Source organism: Orcinus orca, chromosome 6 (assembly GCF_937001465.1).
Source record: "Orcinus orca chromosome 6, mOrcOrc1.1, whole genome shotgun sequence".
Lineage (NCBI taxonomy): Eukaryota > Metazoa > Chordata > Mammalia > Artiodactyla > Delphinidae > Orcinus > Orcinus orca.
The window spans coordinates 86,477,233-86,502,658 of record NC_064564.1 but is presented as its reverse complement, the minus strand read 5'-3'; the positions used below and the strand labels follow the sequence as shown (position 1 = coordinate 86,502,658).

The following is a 25,426-nucleotide window of genomic DNA, read 5'->3' as shown; positions in this document are numbered from 1 at the left end:
TCCTTCTGCTGATTTTTAAATTGGTCTGGAGCTAGGTTCATGGGCATTTTACATTCTGCACACTTAAAAGTGTTCCCCCTACATTATGATATCATTTTAAATGGCTGTGTGACACCATCCAGTATGTATGCACCGTGGTTTACAATCCCCCATTTTTGGACCTTTAGGGTTTTTTTCCCATTTTCAACTGGGATAAAAAGTATTGCATATGGTTTATCATGCAAGCGTTTTCTTCTTCATAGATGGTTTCCTTGGTAGAGGGACCCACGGACCTGCACAAAAGGCATAAACTTATGGCCTTCACTATACCTTTCCCGACTGCTTTCTGGAAAAGTAATTTGCTGTCTGTTGACCTTGACAAAAACTCTCCCCTCGAGCAAACGTTAGGCTCCTCTGCATGCTTTCACTATACTTTCCCAAATACTTTTCCACTGTGGGATTCATGACCTTGACGTGATTTTACTAAGGATAATTTGGAACCTCACTGGCTTCTTGGGGAAACAAGATCTCCCCAAACTGGAGGGGAGACCCCCCCAAGACCTCTCTCCCCCACCACGCCTATGCTCCTTCTTCCTCCTTTTGCCACCTTCCACCTTCCCTTCAGTTCCCTGGCTTCCTTTGATATGACCCCTTCATAGCCCTACCTCGCCTGTCTCTCTGTCCACCCTGCCAGACCTCTCCTTTCCCACTCCAGCCCTCAACTCCCTACGGTCGCTTGACCTAAATTCAGGCGTCCTGTCCCCATCAGGGCTCTCAAGGGACAGAGGAACTCCTGAAAGCAACTGCCTGAGGCTAAAGAGGAAAAAGGGCTAATTTGAAAGAGGCTGGATGTTTCACCCGCTCATATGCACTCTAGAATTCGGAAACTCTTGTTAAGTTTACTTATTTTATGGCAATATAATTATTTGTGTGAATTCCACAAAAAGCTGTCCTCCTTGTAACAGGACGTAACTGGAAACATTGATGTATAACCAAGGCTTTGACTGAAATGTCATATGGACAACGATGCATAGGATCAGACGTGACCAAACAGTTTCAAGAAACTAAGGTTGACTTGATGGAGACAGTGCTTCAGAGCCCTCTTGGGAAAACCCACCTGGCACCTGGCTAATGAGGTTCCCAGCCTCACAGGTGAGTAAGGAAAACCTGAAGGTACTGTGGGGACCTCAAGAAGAGAGGCTTTCACCCAAATCTATAGGTACTGCAGGTGAAATCTGACTCGCCTTTTTGGCTTCAAGAGGCTTTTAAGAGTCTAATCTGAGATTCTTTTTGAAAAGTTCCAGCGACGCAAACGTAGAAAGTTTAGGTGGTCAGTCACCACGCCTGCTGCACTTATGTAAATAATCAGGCAAAGCTAATGAGACCAGACTTGTTTTGTAAACAAGAATCAAAAAGAAGGGCGACATAAATTTTATGTTTCAGTGGGAAACTATAGCACTCTCTCGTGATTAGTAGATTCTACCCCTATTCATTGGCTTTGAGGTTTTGTGACCTCCCTGGAAACTGGCACGGATCTCGCTGTCATGTACGTTTTGTCAGTTCTTACCAAATCTCAATTCTTCTAGTCTCCTCCAATATCTGCCTACAACTCCCCACTGAGAGCTGAAACCTGACTATCTAGGTCCCTGTTGGGACTCGAGGTTGTTCTGTAGCTGGCTTTTCCTCCAGGATCCAAAGAAGCCCTGCCAGCTGGAGTGGGGTGATGGGCAACTGGAATGCCAGGAGCTACTCCCGAGTGGGCCCCTCTGGGTGCTTCAGGCCCAACGTCTAGAAAGTCCCTTGACTGGTTGCCCTACTACCAAGTCTCAGTAGACGGTTCAGCTGGCCCTTAAGGAACGAAAGGTGACTGAATAGAAATGAACTTATTGTTCAAAGGAAAGAAGAATGGCTTCTTGGTGAACGTCTAAATTTGGTGGAACTATCTCTCAATAAATTTAGGTGAGTTAGGCTGAGACAAACCAATCTTGACTCTTACCCATCCCCATGCCGACCTCTCCTGCTCTGCCCCCTACTTCCCATTTCCCTTAGCTGAGTTAGATTTAGCTGCCCCCTGACAAAGATGACAGGTTAAAATGGAGTTAAAGGACATGGCATTGACACTTACTCCGCCGGAGGAGGTGGCTTGTCTCCGAGCACCTGGTACTTTCTATCTAGTCTGTTGGGCTTGGTGTACCGTGTGATGCTGTGGGGCAAAGGTGTGTCAGTGCTCTGGAGGCTGGAGATGAACACAGGCAGACCTGAGCCCGCGTGAGCCCCCACCCCCACCCCCGGGCCTGCCTGTGCGGCCCCGCGCTTCGAGATGCTCCCTCCCGCTCGGCAGCTCTGGAGACAGCCTTATCGCGGGGCTGGAGCCCTGACCACTAAAACCCACACAAGGCTGCTGAGAGTGGTCAAGGGACAGAGGTGCTCGGGCCCAGAAATCTGTATCCTTTTCTGTGGTGAGGACCCAAAGAAAACTAGGTTAAGCCACATGTAGGGTTGCCAAATTTTCAAATAAAAATACAAGTTAAACTTGAATTTCTTAATACAACACTGTAAATCAACTATACAACAATAAATTTTTAAAAAGAACTCAAATTTCATATAAGCAATGAGAAATTTTTAGTGAACATCCCATGCGATATTTGGGACACACATATATAATATTAAAAATATTACGTGTTGTTCATCTGAAATTCAAATTTAACTGGGCATCCTGAATTTTTATCTGGCAGCCCTAGCAACATGTACTTCATTGGTAACCACTGAGAGACTGAATATGCAAATGGACAACAGCTGGACCATATATAAGTAGAGAACTCTGGCCCATAAGCTGCAACAACCTGCCTAGGACACCAACCCCTTAGCTACAATAAATAACTCAGGAAGCCGGCTTGTGGAAGTCAGACTCGCAGGAGGACAGATCGCTATTTCTAGCGGCAATCCAGGAAGCCAAACAATACCGTGGAAAACCACCCAACTCCCGGACAGGTTCCCAGGGTGGGAGGCCATGTGAGCCAAGCCACTGGGCGGGGGTGAGCACAGACCAGGCTAAAGCCGGTGTCAAAGCCGGCCCCTTGTGGGGTCCCTTGGAGTGTCAGGGCTGTGAGCACAGGAGGTGCACTCTGAGGACATGGTCTGGTAAAGGGTGGCGGGGTGGGGTCTGAGGCGGGGAGATCGCAGGCAGCCTAGCCTTTCTACCTCGCTGCCAAGGTGGCACTGGCAGTGGACAAGCCCTTCTTCACGGAGTTGTCTACCCGGCTCCGCAGTCGCTTCAAGCCTTTGGGTGACGAGCACCCAGGACAAGAACAGAGAATCCAAGGTGAGGTGGGGCCGGGTGGCACCACCAGCTGCCCCACCACCGGTGCCCTGAGACCTGTTTGCCTCTACCTGTTTGGGACCGCTCTTTGTCACACTGCTGGGTTGGACATTTGGAGTCAGGAAATCTGAAACCAAAGGAAAGGATGTGAGCTTTTCCCCAGTGACCACAAGCATGGCTCAGGCCAGGCACTGGGCACCATCCCAGTTAGCCCACGATGCCACGCGAGTTTGCCCAATCGTGAGCCCCACTTCAGAAGAGGAAGCTGAGGCTTTGAGAGGAGAAGCCCCCGCATAAGGTCACAGCTGTCAAGTGTGGGCTCACATGGGGGCTGGCTCCCGAAGGCTCAGGGCCCCACTGTGCACACCCAGGCCACTCACTGCAGGATCCTCCTGACCACCTCCACAGCTGGGTCTTCAATCAGGGACTTCCCCATGCGGCTTGGCTGGGTGAAGGACTCGGGGGTGACAATGTCTACCTTGGCCTCTTCTTCATGGGCTTCTGAAGACACCAGGATGTCACTCTCTACCACCAGGTTGGTCAAGATGTTGTCCTGAAGGCCAAAGATCAGGGCCCAATTGTGTGGGTGGCAGGCAGGCAGGCAGGCTGGGTTCCCGTCCCAGCACCACCTTGCCCAGGTGCTGTGGCTGGAGGCCAGCTGCCTGACCTCTTTGAGCCTCCCTTTTCCCTTCCGTGAAGTAGCAGTGATCATATCTACCTTAGAGGACTATTCATTCATTCATTCATTCACACGTGCATGCTTCAAAAATGTTTCTTGACTGCCTGCTTTCTGCAAGCCTCTACCTGGGTATGGGACACAGGATGAAGAGGCCACATGTGACCCTTACCCTCATGGAGCTTACAGTCTGGTCAGAGAGACAAGACATTTATTTGACCACAAATAAATGGTCAAAAATGGGGCCAGGGCTTCCCTGGTGGCGCAGTGGTTGAGAGTCCGCCTGCCGATGCAGGGGACACGGGTTTGTGCCCCAGTCCGGGAAGATCCCACATGCTGCGGAGCGGCCAGGCCCGTGAGCCATGGCCGTTGAGCCTGCGCGTCCGGAGCCTGTGCTCCGCAACGGGAGAGGCCACAACAGTGAGAGGCCCACATACCGCAAAAAAAAAAAAAAAAAAAAAAAAATGGGGCCAGTGTTATGAAGGGGAAGTTCCAGCGTCTTCCCTGAGGCTGAGGGTCATGGACCTGTAAGGCCACCCGTAGATGTGCCCAGGCGGTGTTTCTGACCAACGGACAAGTGAGTGAATGAGTACGTGGATGAGTGAGTGGCCACCTCCACCTCGAGTTGGACCTTAGAGAAAGGGTGGGAGTGGTGGCCCACCACGAGTGCTTAGGTGAACTCTTCCCTATTTTATCCTGCATCTTGGCTCAGTGCTAGACTGTAAGCACTGTAAGGGAAGGACTCCAGCTGGACTCCTAAGTTTCACCTTGTGGGGTGCAGTACTGATGGCGTGATGGAAGCTTAGCGCTAGTGGCACAGCGGGAAGAGCCTCCCCAAAGAAGGAAGGGCTGGTTCAGAGCGTGGCAGTGTGAGGCAGGGCCTGAGGGTGGCCGGAGCAGAACTTGAGGGGTGTCCGCTTATGCTCCCATTGGCTCTGTCACAGCCCTTCTGGCAGCTGGTTGAGCACCTCTGGTGTTTAAAGCTTGGTGAGAGAGGGTGGGGTGAGGGCGACAGGTTCTGCCCTCTTGGGGCACACCGTCTAGGGGAGACGGCCCCTAAAAGGGAGACCTCACTGCATGGTCTGTGGGCTCATGGGGAAGTGGGACATGCCACCAAAACCAGGGGGTGAGAGAAGGCCTGGGGGAAGAGGCCTCTTACGGGGCCAGAGAAATGAAGTGCCCGTGGAGGGCAGACCTCGGAGGAGGCTGCTGCGCAGGTCTAGGTAAAAGGTCTGCATTTTGTCCCAAGGGCAGGAGAGTGACACGGAAAGACTGGCCTTGTCCAACATGAGGTCTGGCTGCAGCTCTGGGAATGGATCATGGGGGAAGTGAGAGGATAAGGGCAGCCACGTGGGCAAGAGACGGGGGGTTGGACAAGGCCATGGGGGTGGGGTGGGGAGAAGCCAGTGGCTGCTCATGGCAGCGGGTGGGAAGGAAGAGGCTGAGAGGTGAGGCTGCCCTGAGAGCTGGTGGGCCCTGATGGAGGGAGGAGGTGCTGCCAGGAGGCGAGGGGTCTCCTAAGAGACCAGTGCAGGGAAGTGACCCATCTGGGATTGGAACCCAGATCTGACTCCACCGCCTGTGGCCTTTCCAAGGCATCCCAGCAGGCCTGACTTCCAGCAGTGGCCTGGGAGATCTTCTTGCCTTGGGCTGTGCTGAGCCCTGCGGGTTTCCTGGAAGCCTGGACCCAACAGTTCAGCCGCTCTTCCCCATGGCTACCCCATCCCGTTCCTTACGGTAAGGACCACTTGAGTCACAGATACCATGTTCAGCTTGCAGTTGAGATACTGAATCCTCGGGCTCAGTTTTTCTTTCCAAGTTCGAACAAGGCCAAGGAGGTCTTCTGTGGTCACTATCTAGTGCGAACATGGAGGAAAAAAGCCACAGGAAGCAGGCTGCGGGCAGGCAGGCTGACTCCATGTGAACTGCAGGAACCGGCTGGCTGGCAAGGACACCTCTTGGCTCCATGGAGCCCCTCACTTGCAGGGAGGGCCCTGTGGGAGTGGGGAGCCCTGGGCTGGCTCTCTCAGGTGGCTCCACTGCAGCAGCGGATCCTTCCCTGATGGGGCATCGGGAGTTCTATTCCTGGTTCTAGGGGTTTGCTCTGGGCAAATGATTTAAGCTTGCTCTACTTAGTCTCCCCGTCAGTGTGATGGGGACACAGTATGTTCCTTCGGATCTCTTCTAGTTCTAATGCTCTACGTGTAGAAGGAAATATTCGGCCCAAGATGGCGAGGGCGTGTAGGCGGGAAATGGCCACAGCCTTTCTGGAGGGTGATCTGGCTATCAGATCGAATACGTCAAATACATGACCCCTTAGAGCAACAATCCCACAGACCATACCTTGCAGGGGGCAGGGAAACACCCGTGAGGATGTTCACCTTCCCCAAGCAGCACGCACAGCGCTCAGTGGTCCCCACACATTGCTCCCTGAATGGCTCACTGACCTAATGGATGACCCAGGCCAGGTGGCGCCTTGGCCTCTTCCCACTCCCTTCATTTCCAATGCACCCTGAATCCCGCCCATTCCCCCGCCGCTCAACCCTGGGATTGGAACATGTCCCTGCTGGAGTCTCGAGTGGTGACACTATTCGGTCTTGGCACTCTGCCTCATTCCTACCTGCCTCCCTGCCTTTCTGCACCCAGCAGCCAGAAGGTCTTCTTTAACGTGGCACTGAGCACACGGCCCTGGGCACACCCTTCCCTGGTCCCCACTGCCTTCACCGAGCATCTGATGCATTGCTTCCGCCTCCTGATGACCACCCGGCAGGAGAGTCCAACCAGTGTTCTCCGCCAACACAGGACCACCCGCCCGCTCAAGCAAATGCTCCCCACCCCATGCCAGGGTCTGTGCAAGCCCCCTGCTACCCTGCCCACTGCCCTGACACATCAGATAGGAAGTGAGGAAATGTGGGAGAGCAAATGCTTCTGCTCTGAAGAGAGAGAGCTGTCCCTAAAGGGCCTGCTGAAGCGGTCACAGCAGATTAAGCTGGTTTTCCCCTGCTCCCCCCGTGTATGTGTAGAAACATCTGCACGAGAACACAAGAGGTACACGGGACCTCCACTCTGTGCTTTGTGGATGTTCGAACTTTTTTCACCAAGCACATGTAACTATGCAAGAAAAAGCAGTAAAGATAGAAAAATAAATGTCCTCTCAGTGCTAATAACAATAAAACCTCAACTTAGTCACTGAAATGGAAGACAGAACCCCTGGCCAGGACATCTGGTTCTCGAGTGCCTGGCTGAACTGTGGAGAAAAGATTACTTGGAGTGACCAGGGTGCAGGTGGCACAAGGGACAGAGACATGCACTAGAGGCAGAAAAACAAGCAAGTCAACAATGTAAGCACGCAGAGACCCGCTACGCTGGTCAGGGCCTGGCAGGCACCTGGAACCTCGCTTCTCCCAGACTTTGCTCCAATGTGGACTTTTCACAGCTTATACACAGAAAATGGAAGTAACCAATTTATGTGCAATGGTCAAAACAAAAGGAAGATCGAACAAAAGGTGGTTGTTCAGAGGGCAGAGTCCTGCCTCTGTTATTCATCCAGGGCTGCGTTCCAATTACAGGGAGGGAGGCCTGGTGACATCAGAGGGGGAGGGAGGCCAGACTCAAGCCCCTGTGCTCACTGGCCTCAAGATGCCTGCCTGGGAGGTGCTAGGGGCCGGGGGCAATGGCTGGTTTCTCTTCTCGTCCTTAATTCCATTGAATAAAACAGGGGTTAAGTAGGAAGGCTCAGAGGCCCCGCTGGTGGTGGAGAAATCTTGACCACAGATGTAAGTTTATTTCCAGTTTACGATTCTGGCCTGATGCACCTTTACTATTCATAACTTAGTATCCACTGAGCACTTACTTTTTCATCTCCCCTTGAGCTTCGGCACATTTGCGCCTTGCTTTGAAGCTGCTCCAGAGAAGAATTTAATCCATCTGTTTGCAAATTGGATTTTGCAACCTAGAAAAACCAGAGGTTCTGAGATTTGTTTCTAGAATACTTATTTTGATCAAGAAAATGTTCCGCAAATCATTATCTGAGAGGTGGATTAAGTACCGAAAAAATGAAATCAGGGGGAACAATGCACAGTCATATCAGAAACTCGATCAATGCAAATTTAAAGGACTTTTTTTTACTGTCAAATAGTAAGTTTTAAAAATAAAACTGGTGACTTGCAGTACTGGTTGAGGGTGTTAGGAGGGACACACTCATGCCCTATTGGTGAGGGGATGTCTGTACAAGCCACCTGGAAAGTACAAAGAGCCTTAAAACATTCATGCTCTAACCCAGTAATTCCAGCGCTGGGAGGCACCCTATGGACACCATCAGAGTTTCCAGTGCAAGCATGTCTAACACACCATTGTGTATATTATAAGTGAAACCCACCAGATGTTCCTCCAAAAAGGAATGGTTAAGTAAAAATGGCAACACATTAGGGAGAGAGAAACCATCAAGTGATGTTTTTGAAGAAACTTTTCAAGATTATACAGCTTAAAAAATTGTAATAAATAGCACCCTTCCCTTGTCCCCACTGCCCTGACCCTCACTCCAGCACCAGGAGCCCAGCTCACACGGCCCTGCTGACCCGGCCCCCGCTCCAGCCTCATTGCTCCCCACTTTTTCCTGCTCGAGCTCTCTCTCTCACCTTGGCTCCAGCTTCCCAGGATTTTTTTCACGATCTCTCCAGGACACTGCTCCCCACCCTCCTGCCTGGCTGGCTCTTCCTTCGCCATCAAGCCTTGGGAAACACCACTTTCCTAGTCCAGGTGAAATCCTCTCCTCTACATCCCCACGCACCTCACACAGCCCTCATGGCCTCTGTAGCCCAGATGGCCTGGCATGTCTAAGGCCTGAATTTCTGGTGTCAGTCAGACCTGGGTTCACATTTTGGCTCCACCATTTAAGAACTCTGTGTTCTTGCCCTAAGTCACTTAATGACTCTCTGCCTCAGTTTCCTTATCTCTAAAATGGGGATAAGAACGGTACTTGCCTCACACAGCTCTTGTGAGGACTCACACAGTTAATCAAAATAAGCCCACTGGCAGGCTGCATGGTGCATAATAACTCAGTGGATGTTAGAAACTATTATGATTTAATCTCTGACTTCCGGGCTGGAGTGCAAGTCCCATGGGGCAGAGACCACACCAGTATCCCCAGCACCTGGGACAGTGCCTGGCATGCAGGTGTGTGTGATAAACATCAAGTCCCATGGGGCAGAGGAAGAATGAATCTGTCCTACCTCGCACTTGATTTTCACTTGCAGATTTGTCAGCAACCGCTGGATTTTCTCTATGAAAATAAGGTCCACAGACAGGTTATGGAATTTACTTTCAAACTTGTTGATGATATCATTAGCCTTAAAGAAAGAGAAAAAGTAAAGGAGCGGGGCTTAATTTGGAACTTTTGGACTTTAGAAGCAGAGGGGGACAGGCTCAGCTAATGGTTGGAAAGGGGGCTTGACCAGCCTATCAGGCAGTGAGCAAGGCAACCACCTTGTAAGCGGGTATGACGGGAGCCTGGCTAGAGGTCATGGTGGGGCCTGCTCACCTGGTCCAGGTACTCGCTCTCCATCTTCTCCATCCTGATCATGATTAAATTTTCAACAAACTCTATCCGGGCAGCTTCCTTCTCCAGTCGATGACACAGTGAGTCAATTTCTTCAGAAGAAAAGTTGCCTCCCTCTGAGAACAATCTGAAAATAATTTGGGAGAAATAAATCCACTGATCAGACCTGAACCTTTCCACCCAGTCCAAATACTGTGGTTGACAAGGCTTTAGATTAAAAGTACAAGACCATGGAAAAACAAATGCAGGTAGCTCAAGGACAGAAGCAGGGAAACAACCCAAATGTCCATCAAGAGATGAATGGATAAACAAAATGTGGTACATCCACACCATGGAATATTACTGAGCCTTAAGAAGGAATGAAATTCTGACAGATGCTGTGACATGGATGAGCATTGAAGACAGCATGCTGAGTGAAAAAAACAGACACACAAAAGAACAAATCTGGTGTGATTTCACTTCTACGAGGTCCCTAGAGTAGTCAAATTCATAGAGACCGAAAATAGAATGGTGGTTCCCAGGGGCTGGGGGAGGGCGAAATGGACAGTTAGTGTTTAAGTTAGTGTTTAGAGATTCAATTTGTGAGGGTGACAATGTGCTGGCGATGGATGGTGGTGATGGTAGCACAACAGTGTGGATGTACTTAATGCCAGTGGACTGGACGCCTAAAATGGTTAAAATGGATCATTTTATGTTACGGATATTTTGTCCCTATTAAAAAATGGAGAGGCAAACAAGACCACCTCTCAATAGAGGAAGCCCAGTGGCCCACAGAGGCCCCAGATGCTGGCTTTCACCTGCAGTGCCTGACAAACTCAACGTTGGTGTAGCGAAGCTTGCCCAGGCTCTCCTCCAGGTACTGGCGGAAGCTGCGCAGGGACACCTGGACAACGTCGACGTAGCTGAGCAGTTCCTGGTGCAGAGTGCTGCTGAGAGTGACCAGCCTGGGGGACACGGGAGGGCAGGGTGGTGACCTGGGCACGGGCGGTCAGCCTGGGAGGTGGCTTGAGCTCCACATGCCAAGCCCAGCTGTGGGGTCACCAGAACCACTGCCTGTCTTCTCTGGGTAGAAAAAGAGGCCTTAGAAGGAAATTCATGATGCCAGTGCATGTGGGGCTCTCAGTGAGCTGGACCAGAGGGCAGCCCTCTCCTCTGTCCGGCCCCTGCCACCAGATTGCTAAGAGAATCCCCAGGTCCTACTGGCTCCGCCTCCTCCTCCCTCCACCCGCTATAACTCACAGGCACCTCACCTCAAACCCCTGAGGGGCCTCCTGGGACCCCTCACTCTGCCCTGAGATCAGGGCATCTCCACCTCGAGCCGGGCCAGTGCTCCTCTCCGACGGGGGAACCCTGCCCCCTCCCCACCTTTCTCCATCCCAGGCCGGAAGGCCTCCTGCAGGAAGCTCTTCCTGACTTCCCCTGATAGGAGCGGTCCTTCCCACCATGGACGTTTCAGGGCACATCATCTGCACCCCGGCACTCTGACCACGGGCACCCTTTTCTCTCTTTGGCTGCTCCCCCACCCCCAGCGCCCAGCCCCCAGCCAGACGCTTCACACAGCTGCACCCTTGCGAAGAGGTGAAAACCCTTCTGGAAACCCTGACCCTTCTATTACCCACAGGGGGTGGGGTAACCACTCCTCTGAGAACAGCCACCTGGCGGGGATTCTAGGGCCACGAGGCTGCAGCTGAGACCCCCAGTGCCCTTACTTCTGGCTCTTGGTGGCGTTCAAGAAGATGTGCTCCATGTCGCAAATCTTGCGCTGGAAGTCTTTGCTCCTCATGTTCTGCTCCTCTTGGAACTGGCAGAACATCCTCCTCTCCTTCCTCAGCATCTCCATCACCCCCGCACAGTGGCTGTCCAGCCGCTCTTGGTGAAGCAAGAGTTCGGCTGGAAAAGGACAAGGGGAGATGAGGCCCTCCAGGATCTCAAGCCAGCTCAGGACAGCGCTTTCCTGGACAGTGATGTGCCTCTCCCGGGCCAGCTACAGAGCAGGGACCTCTCAGGCCAAGGTCCCTTATCCTGTCCCCACTGCCCTCCCCGGGGCCTGGCCTGGGAATGGACACAGATCTCAGGGAGGCCAATATGAGACAGCCCTGGGTCTTTAACTGGAGAGGAGGATCTGGCCGGCTGTGATCAGCGAGGTTCCTGCGGTGGAGATACCCTGCCTGCAGCAGAAGGGAACAAAGCCTGGGAGACGGACAGCACCTCCCACCCCAGGAGCAGGTGGGATGGGTGTTGGGGAGGGCAGGGATCTCGATGCGAAGGCCTGGGAGAAAAGAGCCAGCACAAAGCTGGGCAGTTGGCATGTGTCCCTTTATATCAGTGGCTTCTCATTTCCAATGAGCCTCAGTTACAATGGACTTCAAGAGCTCCATCATAGGCCTTTAGAATTAGCAGAGAGTCCCAGCTCACCTCATCTCACCTCCTACTGCCTGGAGTGGAGGAAGTGCTATGGTCTCAGCTCTGCCAAAAACAAATGGTGGGATTCTGGGGCTTTGCTTCCCCAGCCTCGTTTTTCACATTATGCACTGGGCCAGGAGCCAGGGAAGGGGAAGGAAACCAGCCTTCAGGGAGCATCTTTGTTTATACTTATAATTAACGCACACATTTCCCATATGAGGACAACGAGGTTCCAAAAGTGAAGCTGGTCTCCCAAGGCCACAAGCATTGGGCCTCTGGAGTCCACACTCTTTCGCTGCTCCAGGCAATAGGAGGTTGGGTGGGGTCACGTGGAGGCTCTCTGGAAGCTTTCAGGGTCAATAATGGAGCTTGAAGTGTGACTCGAGTAAAAACCTGACAGGAGCCGTTGAAGGATCCAAATAAAAGTGCCCTCCCTCCAATTAATGGAGCCCTCTGCCTTAGAGAGAAAGGGCACGTCTTTTTAAGTGTTAAAAATTATAAGCTGAAAATAATGGCTACCACTTTTGGAGGTTCTGGCTTATGCTAGATGCTCATGATTCCTCACTGTACCATTTCAAGAAGAGTTAATTAGCACCAACAGCATGCCTTCTGCAGGTTAGGAAGGGATCGGAGAGGTCAGGTAACCTGCCCAGAATCCCACAGCTAGACAGGTTGAACCTGTTAGCTCTGATTCCTGAACTAGAGGCTTGCCTCTAGGGTATCTGCCATGCAGGTGTGTGTCTGACAGGTGTGTGAGCATATCTGGGATCCACAAAGCTAAAATAGGACAATACTCTTCATTTCAGCATCTAACACCTTCTTTAAAAAAAACCTTAAATGAGGATTCTGAGTACAACCTTCTCTGCCAACCTGGGAGGTATGAACCCTCACGCACATCTTCCAACGTGTGATGACAACATGCTAAGCGTTGCGTGGTACAAGCTGCTAATGAATGTAGGGCTGCAGTGGCACAGACACCGGGGGTCTGCAGTACCTGCCCTGACGTTGTGGATGTCCTTTTCAATGAGCTGGGCTCTTGGCTGGTGCAGGTGCAGACGCAGCTCCAGTTCTGAATCCAGCTCATCAATCTTGGTGGCCACAATGACCCGGGCATTGAGGGCACATTGGTCAAACCACTTCTCTAAGTGCTCAAAAAAGCCAGCTCGAAGCCTAAGGGAGAGACCAGCGAGGGTCAGCAATTGTGACCAGGGAGATATCTTTCCACACTGATGCTTAAAGTGCTTCCCCCTTCTACTACTTCTTCCTTATTTTATTTCCCACTACACTGTATCTCTTTGTTTGGGTGGACCATCATTCATTTAGCCAGACCCCCTGTTGAAGGACATTGGGTGGTTTCCAACCATTTGTTCTTACAAAGAAGACTGCAATGAATAACCTCGTACATATGTCAAGTGTAGAACAATTTCTATAGGATTAAATTCCCTGAAAGGGAACTACTGAATCAAAGCCTGAAATACATTTGTGGATCTGGTAGATACAGCCAAACTGCTTCTGTTGCAAGGCAACTTGAACTCCCATCAACAATGAATAAAAGTTCCTATTTATCCATAGCTTCAGAATGTACTGTCAAACTCTTGAATTTGACAATTTTCTCATATTATGACTGAGATTGAGCATATTTTCATGTGTTTAAGACTATTAAATTTCTTTTTCTGTGTACTATCCATTAATATCTTTTGTCCATCATTCTAGTGTGTAGTTGCCTTTTTTCTTATTAATTTCTAGAATCTCTTTATGTATTGGAAACATGAGGTCCTTTGACTGAGATGTGAGTTGCAAATATTCTTCCCAGTTTATTATTTCATCCTGTTAAAATGTAGAGTGATTTTCTTGGCTATATATTGTTAAGATGTTGGTTCTCTCCAAATGTATCTACACATCCAATACAATAACAATTAAAAGCTCGGCAAATGTCTTCTTTTGGAAACTGATGAGCTGATTTCAAACTTATATAGAAATACAAAGGGCCAAGGAGAGTCAAAACAATGTTGGAGGACGTCAAGGTTGGAGGACTTACACCACCAGATAATAAGACTTAATATAAAGCTACAGTAATCAGTCAGGGGGAGGTGGTGATGCGAGGCCTGGCAGAGCTGTGGAGAGAGGAGAGTCTTCTCAAATGGCCTGGGGTCAACTGGTTATCCATGTGGGAAAGAAATGAATCTGACTTCTACCTCATACATAAACAAAAATCAATTCCAGTTGAATTGTACATCTAACTATGAAAGTTTAAAACTATAACATTTATGGTAGATAACACAGGAGAATATTTTCATGACCTTGAGGCAAGCAAAGATATCTTAGATAAGACAGAAATTACCCTAACCCTAGTGAAAAAAACTGATGACTAGGACCTTATTAAAAGGATTTCTGTTCATCAAAAGATACCTTTAAGAGAGCAAAAAAGGCAAGCACAGTGAGCAGGATGAACATTTGCCATGTATTTAACTAATAAAAAACTCATATCTGAGATCAATAACTCACATAAATTAATAAGAAATAAGATAGGCAATCCACCAGAAAAAAATGGGCAAAAAATTTGGCTAGGCATTTCACAGAAAGATTACTAAATGGCCAATAAGTATATGACAAGGTACACAGCATTGTTACTCATCAGGAAAATGCTAATTAAAACCACAAAGAAACACCACTACACATACACCAGAATGGTTAAAATAAAAACTACTGACAAAACCAAGTGAGGATGTGGAGCAACTGGAACTCTCATACACTGCTGTAAACTGTTAAAACAAAACCACTTTTGAAACCTCTTTGGCAGTATCTTTTGGTTGTATCTCCTCTGAGACAGATGGACACACATATAAGTCAATTTCCCAACAATTCCACTCTTAGTTATATAGCTAACAGAAATGTATACACATGTTCACCAAAAGAAGCCGGATATAAAAGAGTACATTCCATGGGATTCCATTTAAGTAAGTTCAAAAACAAGTAAAACTAATTCAGAAGTTAGAATATTTGTTATCCTTGGGTAAGGGAGGGCAGTGACGTGAGATGGGTACATGAAGGAAGTTGGTAGTGCTGTCTTTCCTGTGGGTACTGATTACTGGGTGTGTTCCCTTTGGGTAATTAATTGAGTTATGCTCATAATTTCCATACTTTTCGGTATGTATCCTATGCTTCAACATTCAAATCCAATCCGTTGAACACAGAACTATTTTTTTGGTTGGTCTCAAGGCCAGATGGCATAGTGTTTGGTTCAAGACTCTGGAATTACAGGGTCTAGGTTCATATCCTGGATTTAACTACTTCCTATCTCAGAGATCTTATCCAAGTTATAAATTCTGAGCTTCAGTTTCTAGAATCACCTGTAAAATAAGCTAATTACAGTACTTCTCTCTTAGTTATTGAGAGTATTAAACTTTCTCAATAAATATTAGCTCCGATGGTGGTCCTTGCTTTTCTTCATTCCCTGGTCTATGGAGAGGGCAGACAATGGCCTGTGACAGAGGAAGGAGGAGGATGAGGTTCAAGTCAGAAGACATTTTCAAGGTGAGATGATGCTGAGGTGAAGAAGAATAGAGTCCAAAGGCCTGACTTTACTCCTTCTACTCCCTGCCTCTGGTCTCCTGTCCATGTATAAACATGGGAGGTAGACTAACCAGGTGATCTCTAGCTGGTTAGTCCTAGCTATGACACTGTAGTATCAGGAGGGCAATGCAAATACTATCCAAGAGCCAAATGCAAATTTTCACATTTGTTCCAAATTCAAACATAAAGGACCAGAAAGAAATTTGGGAGTTAGGGGCAGTAGATATTCAGTGGTAAAATTATTCTATATTATTCATTGTACTTTTTTCAATTTTCTACATTAAATGTGTCACATAACCAGAGCAAAATACCATACTGATATACTCATAACTATGGTCTATATCTATATAATTTTCCTAAAAAAGAAAAGAAAAGGAACTCTAATATTAACAGACATGCCAGGATCTAGAACCCAGAAACACCTTCTAGGGAAAACCCTGTTTCTTCTGTATTGATACAAGGCCCAGGCCAGCAAGTCATCCTGGGACAGGCAGAGGGCTCACTCTCACAGAGGATATCTGTGACTGCGAAAAATCCCTGGACATCTGCTACTTTGTGTTGTGTTTCTCATGTCTACCCTCAGTTACCTACGTGTTTTCTTTTCCAAAACGAGTCCAATCTTCCATTATACTATTTCACCTTGTTAATAAAACTCAAGGAGAATGAGAATAAAAGGGTTTTTTACTCACTGTTTCTTAATTTCTAAAACTAGTCTGGATGGAATGATCACTTGTTCTAGGACCTTGGCACTGGAAGTGTCATTGAAGAGAATGGCAGAAAGGTTGGAATGGGGCCTCTTGCTACTCTCTTCTTGTTCCAGGGGCAGGAAGACAAAGTAAGTGGAACCACTGGACGTTGTGAAGGACTCCATTTCCTTATGGGAGACCGCTCCCAGACTCTCTTCCTGGGTTCTGACCTAAGCAGAAAACAAGACTTTAGACTTGCCATCATCAAACAGACTTGGTGATCCCTACCACAGGTTCCGTGACATCAGAGGTTGTAAACCTGTGGGACAAATCTTGCCTGTGATTGCTTTTTGCCCATACAGTGCCTTTTAAAATTGGGAAATTCCACCTAAAAATCTGGATTTCTGATTTCTTTTTAAAATCAGAAAATCTGGAAATTCTGAGCCTACATTCCCACAGGGCATTGTTGGCTGGAACTGAATAATGGCTGCATGGTTGCCATCGACTGAACGTTGATGTCCCTCCAAAATTCATATCCCCAGTGTGTTGGTAATTGCAGGTGGGCATTGGGAGGTTATTAGGTCATGTAGGCAGAGCCGTCCCTCATGAATGGGGTTAGTGCCCTTATAAAAGAGATCTCAGAGAGCTCTTGCCCCTTCCACCATGTAAGGACACAGAAAGAAGGCAGCCGTTTGTGAACCAAGGAGTAGGCCCTCACCAGACACTGAAGCTGCCAGCGCCTGGATCTTGAATTCCCAGCCTCCAGAACCGTGAGAAATGAATGTCTGTTGCTTACAAGCCACCCAGTCTGTGGTGTTCTGCTAGCGCAGCCTGAGAGGACTAAGACAGTAGCCTCTCTCATGTGTCACTATTTTACACTTGGTGTCCAGCCCTCTTTTCTATTGCATGTCTGTGGGCATTTGAGTTTGGGGTCCCTGTTCAAAAAGAGGCCTCATATGCCAATTCTTCCACAGCAATATAGGAAAAGAGTCGTTTGCAATTTCATGATTATGGAATTCAAATTACTGTTCTGTGAGTTTGAATGTGTTTTGAGGACAAGATTTATTTATTTTGTGTGTGTGTGGTATGTGGGCCTCTCACTGTTGTGGCCTCTCCCGTTGCGGAGCACAGGCTCCGGACGCGCAGGCTCAGCGGCCATGGCTCACGGGCCCAGCTGCTCCGCGGCATTGGGATCTTCCCGGACCGGGGCACGAACCCGTGTCCCCTGCATCGGCAGGCGGACTCTCAACCGCTGTGCCACCAGGGAAGCCCGACAAGATTTATTAATATGAGAGTTACTTCCCTGCACTCTAAAGGGAGCTATCTGCCAACTTGGATATGGATCTTTTTTCTTACATAAGCAGAGAATGGGAAGAGAGAAGGAATGGAGGGGCTAAGTTGGTCTACACAATAAAGAGGAGCTGGGAAAGAGGGAGGACCGAGGAGGGATGAGGAAAGTCGAGGGGTGACTTCAGAGTAGGTTGCAAGATGGGATGTGAGGAGAGGAAGGTGAATTTTAAAAAGCATTGCTGGGGGCTTCCCTGGCAGCGCAGTGGTTGAGAGTCCGCCTGCCGATGCAGGGGACACGGGTTCGTGCCCCGGTCCGGGAAGATCCCACATGCCGCGGAGCAGCTGGGCCCGTGAGCCATGGCCGCTGAGCCTGCACGTCCGGAGCCTGTGCTCCGCAACGGGAGAGGCCACAACAATGAGAGGCCCACATACCACACACACACAAAAAAAGCATTGCTGTGAGATAAGAATTGGATCCCTGCTGACAAAAATAAAAGGTGTGCAGACATTTGTTATTCTCTATATGTACCCCAGTGGAGACTGCGCCACTGGGGACCCCAGCTTGTCTTAGGGACACACGGAGTGAACACAGCACACCTTCCATACCCAAGAGTGAATCTGCTGCTGGCCTACCTCATCCACAGATGAACTCTCACGCTCTTCCTCTTCTTCCTCCTCTTCCTCCCTCTCCTCCTCCACCTTTTCCTTTTTCTCCTCCTCTTCTTCTTCATGAACCATCATGTTTGCCTGGTTCGGGGGTGATTTTAAGGAGCTGTCTCTTTCAACATGCGTTTCTTCTAATCCCGGAATAGAGTCCCCTCTGGACTCATCCATCTCTTCACTCAGTACAGACTTTTCCTGTGGGCTTACTACCACCTCTTGAGTGGTGGGGGACTCGATTTCTTGATCTTCTACTTCTTCTATCTCTTCCACTGGCCTGAGGGAACTCGTTCCCCTACTTAAGCTTTCCTCACCTTTGCTCGCGTCTGCTTTAGGCCTTTGTTTTCCCCTCAGTTTTCTCCTTCTCTCCTGGAATTGCTTTTCATGTGGTTCTGTTGATGACCAAGCCCAAAGCCCAGGAAGAGACAGGTTACCAATACAGCCTGCTTGGGCCTCCCCAGACCCCAGATATACAAGCGTGGAGTCGGGGAGACTCAGACTTGAATTGTAGAAGTGTTACCTGGTGCCCTCAGTCGGAAGATGACTTCACCCTCCAGGTTCTACAAGGCAAAAACACGGACACGGAATGAGCAGAGCGCCACTTCTGAGGGCGTATCTTTTCTTTTAAGGAAAAGGCCCCGCCCCTCCCCTTCTACATCTGATGCAGGCCTTGACCACTTATTTCGCAGGGGTAATCAGGGTGTTCCCAATCAGTTTTCCTTAATCCCAAGCAGGCTAGCAAAGCTTTCATCACACAATGGCAATCACAGAATAAAATCTCATTCTGACACATTTCTAGCAGTGATCTGGAGCAAAAAGCAAGAAAGTATAAGTGGACGGATGCAAACAAAGGGGCAGGAGTCTGCTACACCCGGTGCTGGATGCAAACATACAGAATGAACATGATTTACAAGATCTGGGAGCCCCCTCGTCAACACTACAGATTCCCTCTCTCACAGGCCGTGGGTGAAGTTGTGGATATAGTGTGCCATGGATAAGAGTGGATCCGAATTCCAGCTCCTCACAAGCTGGATGACCTTGGGCAAGTCCCTTAAACCCTACGGGCTCAGTGTCCTCCCTGTGACACGGAGACCACAGTAGCACCTACACTTTAACCCAGGCAACCAGACTGATCTCAAAGATAGTGAGCTTCCCCACTGACAGCCTGAGTTCCACCTCAAGCCAGGTGCCCCACGAAGCATTCACGAGCAATTGGGACACGGATCCCTGCTTGGGGGAGGGATTCTCTGAGGAGTCAGGAACCCCACACCTATGGGAAACCCTCACCAGGTTCAGTGTCAGCCACAAGTATCTTCAGCCCTGGCCATGCAGGACTCTGGGTGCGTGTGTGGGAAAGAGCCAACTCTGGGAGAGTCAGACCAGGACACTCCGGGCATTCGTGCATTTGCCAGGGAGCACTCAGTGTGTCTGAATAATGTGCAGGACACTGCTGAGGGCAGTGGAAGCTGGACGAAAGTTAGGAGGGCACACCTGCCCCTCAGAAAACCCCTTCCAGTAGGATGCCCTGAACTCCTGCATTTGACAGTGACCAACGTACAAGCCCGTTCAGGGAAAGGAGAGGTGACGGGGTGAGGAAGGGGAGATGAGGGTCAGAGTGAGTGGGGGGGATCCTGTCACTGGCAGTGGCTGGAAGTATGGGTGGGTTTGGGGTGTGTGGAAACAGAAGGATCCCAGCAGAGGAGCAGGGTGAGGAAGGGCAGGGGGCAGTGGCAGATGTAGGAAGAGTGAGGAGTTTGCTGAAGCAGGGAGAGTCAGGGCGGGACCCAGATGCGGGGGGCCTCTGAGGTCATCTAGGGACTGTGGGCTGGGTTTGGTAGGGGCTGCAGAGCTGGTGAGCAGGAGAGTGGGTACCTCAGAGCTGTATTTTAGGAGGGTTATGCAGCAGTGGTGAGTTGGGTGAATGGAACTCAAAGAGTCACATAAATTAGCCTTTTAATTATAATTCCATTCAAGCCTGAGGCCTGGATTCTGAGCCCTTCAACCTCTTTTAATCTGAGAAGAGATGGTCTCTTTAGGAGACGCTTTTAGCTTCTCACTCCTTGATGTCCTGACATAGATTCTAACTCCCCACAGTCCAGAGAGGCTTTCAAAATTGAGGCAAATAAGACCTAGACGTCATCCTCTCCCCATTGCTCCTTGGTGAGCAGCTGGGATTTTTTTGTATCCCTTTCCATACCTGTTCAAAGATTTCACGAACACAGAAGTGTCGGCTGAGGGTAGAGCTGTAGGAGTTGAGTTCCTTCAGTATGATCGCTGGGTATTCCATCACTTCCTTTGTCAGGAGGCCATGAGAACTCTCATACCTGGGAGGCAGGGAGGTGAGACCCCTGTCTAAGGGGGGTCAGCTGGGTGTGAGAGACCCCCAGCCAAGAGCCATGCCTGGGACCACATGGAGGTGGGCTTGTATCTGGCATTTAGCTCTGCGCAGAGCTACTGCGTAGGTTTCCTTTTACAATAACAGTCTTTGCTTTGTTTTGCTATTTTTCTGATCATACAAAGAATACATACTCTTTGTAGAACATTTAGGAAACACACGTGAGAGAGTTCTCTGCATGTTGTAACATGGGTTCCCACTTCCTGTCTACTGTACTAACCCTGTCCTTGAACTTTACCTATATTATCCCATCAAGCACTCCAAAACCCCAAGGCCCAGACTTCTGTCTGTTCCCTAGTTAAGACCAAGGTTCAGGGGGTTACTTATTTGCTTTAAAACGTACTTCTGACTCTAAGTACTGCAGTCAGTTGGTAGTGCAGTTCCATTTCTGTGACTAGTCCTTACAAAGGCCCCAAGCTACGAGATAGTTCACAGGGAACTGCTTTTAATATTGAGAGATTGGCACCCGTCTTAAAAAGCTAATCAACTGGAGGATGGTTAATTCATTACGAAGCATCCGTATTAATGAACGGATGGTCATTTAAAAATGAAAAAAATCTGCAGTTATACAACAATTCTTATCTTAAAAACACTGTATGTGTATATACATATCCATATTTATAAACGTCTGTGTTCACAAAAAGGACGACTTGGGCAGAAGTTAGGAGAATTTCCTACATGTTTGCATTTGTTAACTTTTTTTTTCTTTAACAAAGCATGTATGTTTTAAAAGTTAAGGAGGTGGGGGGAGGGTCCATGCTCTTGACCTTTAAACTCCATGGCATAGAAACCTCCCTCCATAAACTTTTCTGATCCAAGTTCTCCCTGAAACCTTTTCTGCTGGCTGAGGGTAGAGCTGCAAAGAACCACAGTGATCTCTGATGTTGGAGGCATCATTGGGCTGGGCTCCTAGGCAGGCACCTTCTGATCCTGAATATGAACTCCAGGCCATCCCCTTCTGGCGTCTGGTCTGCCTACCTGCATTTCATATTCTTCAGAAAATCTTTGGCCTTTACCAGGTGTAACTTCAGGGTATTCTCACAGCTTTGCTGCCTCAGTTGGTCCAAGAGCTTATCGAGGTGAGCCTCCTGGGCCTGGTAGCCACACCCCAAACAGAAGGAAGCAGATGTGAGTTACCAGAGCTCGACGAGTGTACGTGACACGCAGAGACCCTGCCCCTGGAGCTGAGGTCCAGGTGCCTCGGGCAGGCTCTTTTCTACAAAAGGGGCACCAAATGTACCACCATCCTTACTCTCACTGCTCTGGGCCTTTGGGCTCTTTTCCCTGCCTGGAATGTTCTTCTCTGTCTACGTTATAGCCCTGGAGACCCTTCCTAGATGGGACTCCTCAGGGACATGTCCCTCACCCCCAGCCCGCCCGGGCAGGCCCCCGCTACACCTTCCGGAGGCACCTACTCCCTGCTCTCCTTCTCACCTGTTGTGCTCGACGTCAGATGCTGAGTGCACCCCTCCACCCCTAGACTGTGTGAAGGTAGGTGGGTGGGGGCCAGCTCATGTCCTGTGGGGACAGGATGACTGCCAGAGGTAGATTCTCCGTGCCCTGCAGTCTGTCTGTCTCTCATGCAGACCCCCTCACAGACATGTCTGGATCCGGCACCCATCGCACAACCCAGACCTGACTCTGGCAGGATTCTTCTGCTCCCATGCAGCCCCGTGACCAAGGTGAGCCTCAGTTTCCTATCTGCTCAAGTTTTATAGCTTGAGGCTTTACATTTGAGTCTAAGATACATTTGGGGTTAATTTTTCCATAAAAATAAAATACATAAAATATGGTGTGAAGTATGGATTGAACTTTTCTTTGCTTTGTATCTGAACGCTGGCTGAGTTCACGGGCCACCAAGCAGAGCCACTGGGCAGCTGACAGTCCGGGTGTGGCCCTGCGCTCATGCCTCGTGGGGGCTACCTGGATGCCGGGCCCACACCTGGCTCTCGCGGCTGTGCTTCTGCCGTTGCTGCTCCATCCTCTTCTCGAGCTCCAGCTCCTGCATCAACAGCATGCTCCGATGTACCTCCCACAGCTGCACAGCCTCCTGGAAATAGCTGAAGAGATCTGAGTTCTGCCGCTCTGTCTGCTTCGCCACGGCCTCGAAGGATTTCTGTGGTGGCAGAACCCAGAGAAGGGGCCTTAAGTGCCAATCGGCCCAGGCTGAGGAGAAGAGCCCCACTCACGGGGCTCCCTCGCCGGCCAGTGGAGGCCCATGTCACTGGCTGTCACTGCCTGGGCACCATCCCTCAAGGTTTTCTTCTGTGCCACATCGTGGCTCACGGTCCCCTCTCTGCTGGGACAGCATTTCTGGTCTGTCCAAGGCCATGCCCTCGGACTGGTTGACCTGAAGTCCCATCTCTAGACCTGCCCCGTGTCCACTGAAGTCCCTGACAGGAAGAAGATGGAGTTTGGGGCCTACAAAGAAGAAGATGCCACCCTAGACACCAGCCTGGCATCAGGTGGGCCATACCCACCTTGGACTGGGGCATCCCTCCTTCTTTGGATTCCCTGACTCAGCACCTGAGCCAAACACCACAGTCTACTGTTAAATCCTCACCTCTCCCTCTTTCACGTGTGTCTCTTATACTCTCCTACAGTCTGGGGTCGGCAAACTGTGGCCCGTGAGCTAAATATAGCCCCCTGCCTATTTCTGTTTAACCTTGGGAGCTAAGCACAGATTTTGCATTTTTTAATGGCTGAATAAAACCTAAAGAAGATATTTAATGATGTAAAAATTATATGAAATTCAAATTTCAGTGTCCATAAATAAAGTTTTATTGAAACACAGCCATACCCATTCATTTCTGCATTGCATAGGGCTGCTTCTGTGTGACAGCAGCAGAGCGAGAATTTGTGCCAGAAATCTGACAGCCCACAGAGCCTAAAATATTTACTATCTGGCCCTTCACAGAAAACGTGTGCTGACCCCTGCTCTAGACTCTAAGCATCATGGGATGCAGGCTTACTGCTCCTCGTGACCTTCAGCACCCAGACTCGGCAAGGGCTCGGGGAGCACTCACTGCCCGCGACTGTTCAATCGGAGTCCGCGGGTGACTGAGGCATCAAGGGGTGAGCCTGGAGCAGCCGGCACAGGGGCACTGCTCCAAGGGGCTGCACGCACCAGTGACGGCAAAGTTGTAAGTCCCCGGGCTCCCACTCCTCTCACAGCCCAGCATGCCGGGTGCTCCCCACCCTGCTCCCCAGCTGCACAGGTCCCCAGTTACGCACATCCAAGGCCTCCAGCTCCTCCTCCGCCTTGCTCTGGAGACTTCCCACCATCTGGAAGAAGGACGGGCTCACCAGGCTCTCTGCTTCCTCCTCAGTGAAGGCCTTCCAGTCCAGCAGCTGCTTCTGGAGAGGTACAAGGCAGAGCCTGGCTTAGGGCTGATGGGGGCTTCGCCTCAGGGCTGGTGCTGCCCCTGAGATCGCCTCCCAGCCATGCCCGAGAACTCGGCGGAAACTCCCACAGCAGTGGAGACGGTCCAGCTTTATCTGCCCACTGTGTCCAGGTGCTATGTGCTGCCCCTGTTCACTGAGTCCCCCAGAGGTGTTCTCATTAGCCCCGTTTGGCAGATGGGAAACCAAAGCTCACATTAGTGAAGGAACTCGCTGGAGGTCACACACCTGGCAAGTGGTGGAACTGGGATCTGAACTCAGAACTGTCCTACTGCACACCCTACAGGCCTCAGCCGCCATCCTACACGGCCTCAGCATTGCTGCAAGCCAGACACGGCTCCCATTTCCTGTCTGGAATTATGCCAGCTGGAAAGCCAGCTCTCTATATCAATAAAGACTTGATTTATGTACAAAATCTAGAATAAATCAACCTCCCCCAAATTAAAAACGTGTCTCCAGTGGTATACTTCCAATGCCGCTGCCCAGGAACACCAGGCGCCCCCTGTCAGGCTCAGAGTGCTCTTGGGGTACGTGAGGACGTCAGCATTCACCCCCTGCATGCACCCAACCAGGGGCCATGAGCATGGGTACAAGGCATCAGCACTCAGGGCCACAGGGCCATGGGGCTCTGGGGAGGGCGTGAGTGACGAGGTGGTGAGCGCTGGGGGTGTGGCCTTGGGGAGGCTCTCCAAGGGCACAAGGTTTCCCTCCAGGCCTTACTCCTAAAGTCTGACGCCCCTGAAGGGCTGACTGAGAGACACGTGACTGCCCCTAAGGCCACAGAGCAAGTGGGCAGAGTCCTGTGGGCTCGGACAGCCCCTGGGCCTTTTGCAAACTGGTCTTCTCACCTCCAGATGGGGCCAGCGACACCCACTCTGCAGGGCCTTGTAGGATTTGATGAGAGTGGGTGCAAGAGTGTGGCACAGCCCCCAGAGACCACAGCGCCCGCACCGTGCATCACACTGGAGAGCGCTCTGCTCCCCTGAACGCTGCTCACCTCAGAGTCTTGGTGACAGAGCCAAAGCTCGACAGACACACACACGAGGGATGGATGGAGGAACAGGCGCTTCTTGGGGCCCACAGGTGAGACCCTCATGGCTTGGGGACTCCTACCGCCAGAGCCGGCAGGTTACACCATCTTCAAAATGTTTAGGCTTTTGGGGGTTTTTCATCTAAACAGTTTTCCCAAGGAGGCACGGAGGGGGCATTCTGACCCAGTATGTCCTTGCACCTCAGAAAACCAGGCATTGTAACTGAAGGGGGTTGTGAGAGGACTCGCTGTCTCACCCTCTAACAGAGGTGGGCAGGTGGAGTGAAGTTGTGTGTGATGCCAGTGGCAACACTATCTACAAAAGGGAAGCATTGGAAATAACTCCCATGACATGACCTCCACTGAATAAATAAAGTGAAGTGATACAGAGGGTCAAGGGTGAAGGCTGAGGTGATCAGAGGGGGAAACTTTGTCCGTGGGGTCAGGGAAGGCTTC

At 50.1% G+C, this 25,426-nt stretch overlaps 1 protein-coding gene across 12 annotated transcripts in view; it reads right to left on the bottom strand.

The window, feature by feature from the left end:
- CCDC180 (coiled-coil domain containing 180) overlaps positions 1-25,426 on the bottom strand; it is a 56,745-nt gene that overhangs the window by 12,658 nt on the left and 18,661 nt on the right. For 3 of the 12 annotated variants that reach the window (XM_033431157.2, XM_033431151.2, XM_033431156.2), the window contains 18 exons: positions 23,773-23,895; positions 22,481-22,654; positions 21,517-21,632; positions 20,341-20,467; positions 18,664-18,703; positions 18,117-18,535; positions 16,197-16,423; positions 12,929-13,104; positions 11,241-11,421; positions 10,329-10,475; positions 9,514-9,658; positions 9,206-9,322; positions 7,828-7,926; positions 5,711-5,830; positions 3,679-3,851; positions 3,370-3,425; positions 3,181-3,259; positions 2,105-2,215 (listed from right to left, as the gene is read on the bottom strand). In XM_033431157.2, the coding sequence (XP_033287048.1) occupies positions 2,105-2,215; positions 3,181-3,259; positions 3,370-3,425; positions 3,679-3,851; positions 5,711-5,830; positions 7,828-7,926; positions 9,206-9,322; positions 9,514-9,658; positions 10,329-10,475; positions 11,241-11,421; positions 12,929-13,104; positions 16,197-16,423; positions 18,117-18,535; positions 18,664-18,703; positions 20,341-20,467; positions 21,517-21,632; positions 22,481-22,654; positions 23,773-23,895 (2,630 nt within the window). Of the gene's footprint in view, positions 1-2,104; positions 2,216-3,180; positions 3,260-3,369; positions 3,426-3,678; positions 3,852-5,710; positions 5,831-7,827; positions 7,927-8,557; positions 8,705-9,205; positions 9,323-9,513; positions 9,659-10,328; positions 10,476-11,240; positions 11,422-12,928; positions 13,105-16,196; positions 16,424-18,116; positions 18,536-18,663; positions 18,704-20,340; positions 20,468-21,516; positions 21,633-22,480; positions 22,655-23,772; positions 23,896-25,426 lie in introns of those variants that run through there. The other 9 variants (XR_007477977.1, XM_049711127.1, XM_049711126.1 and 6 more) reach the window with 6 other exon arrangements.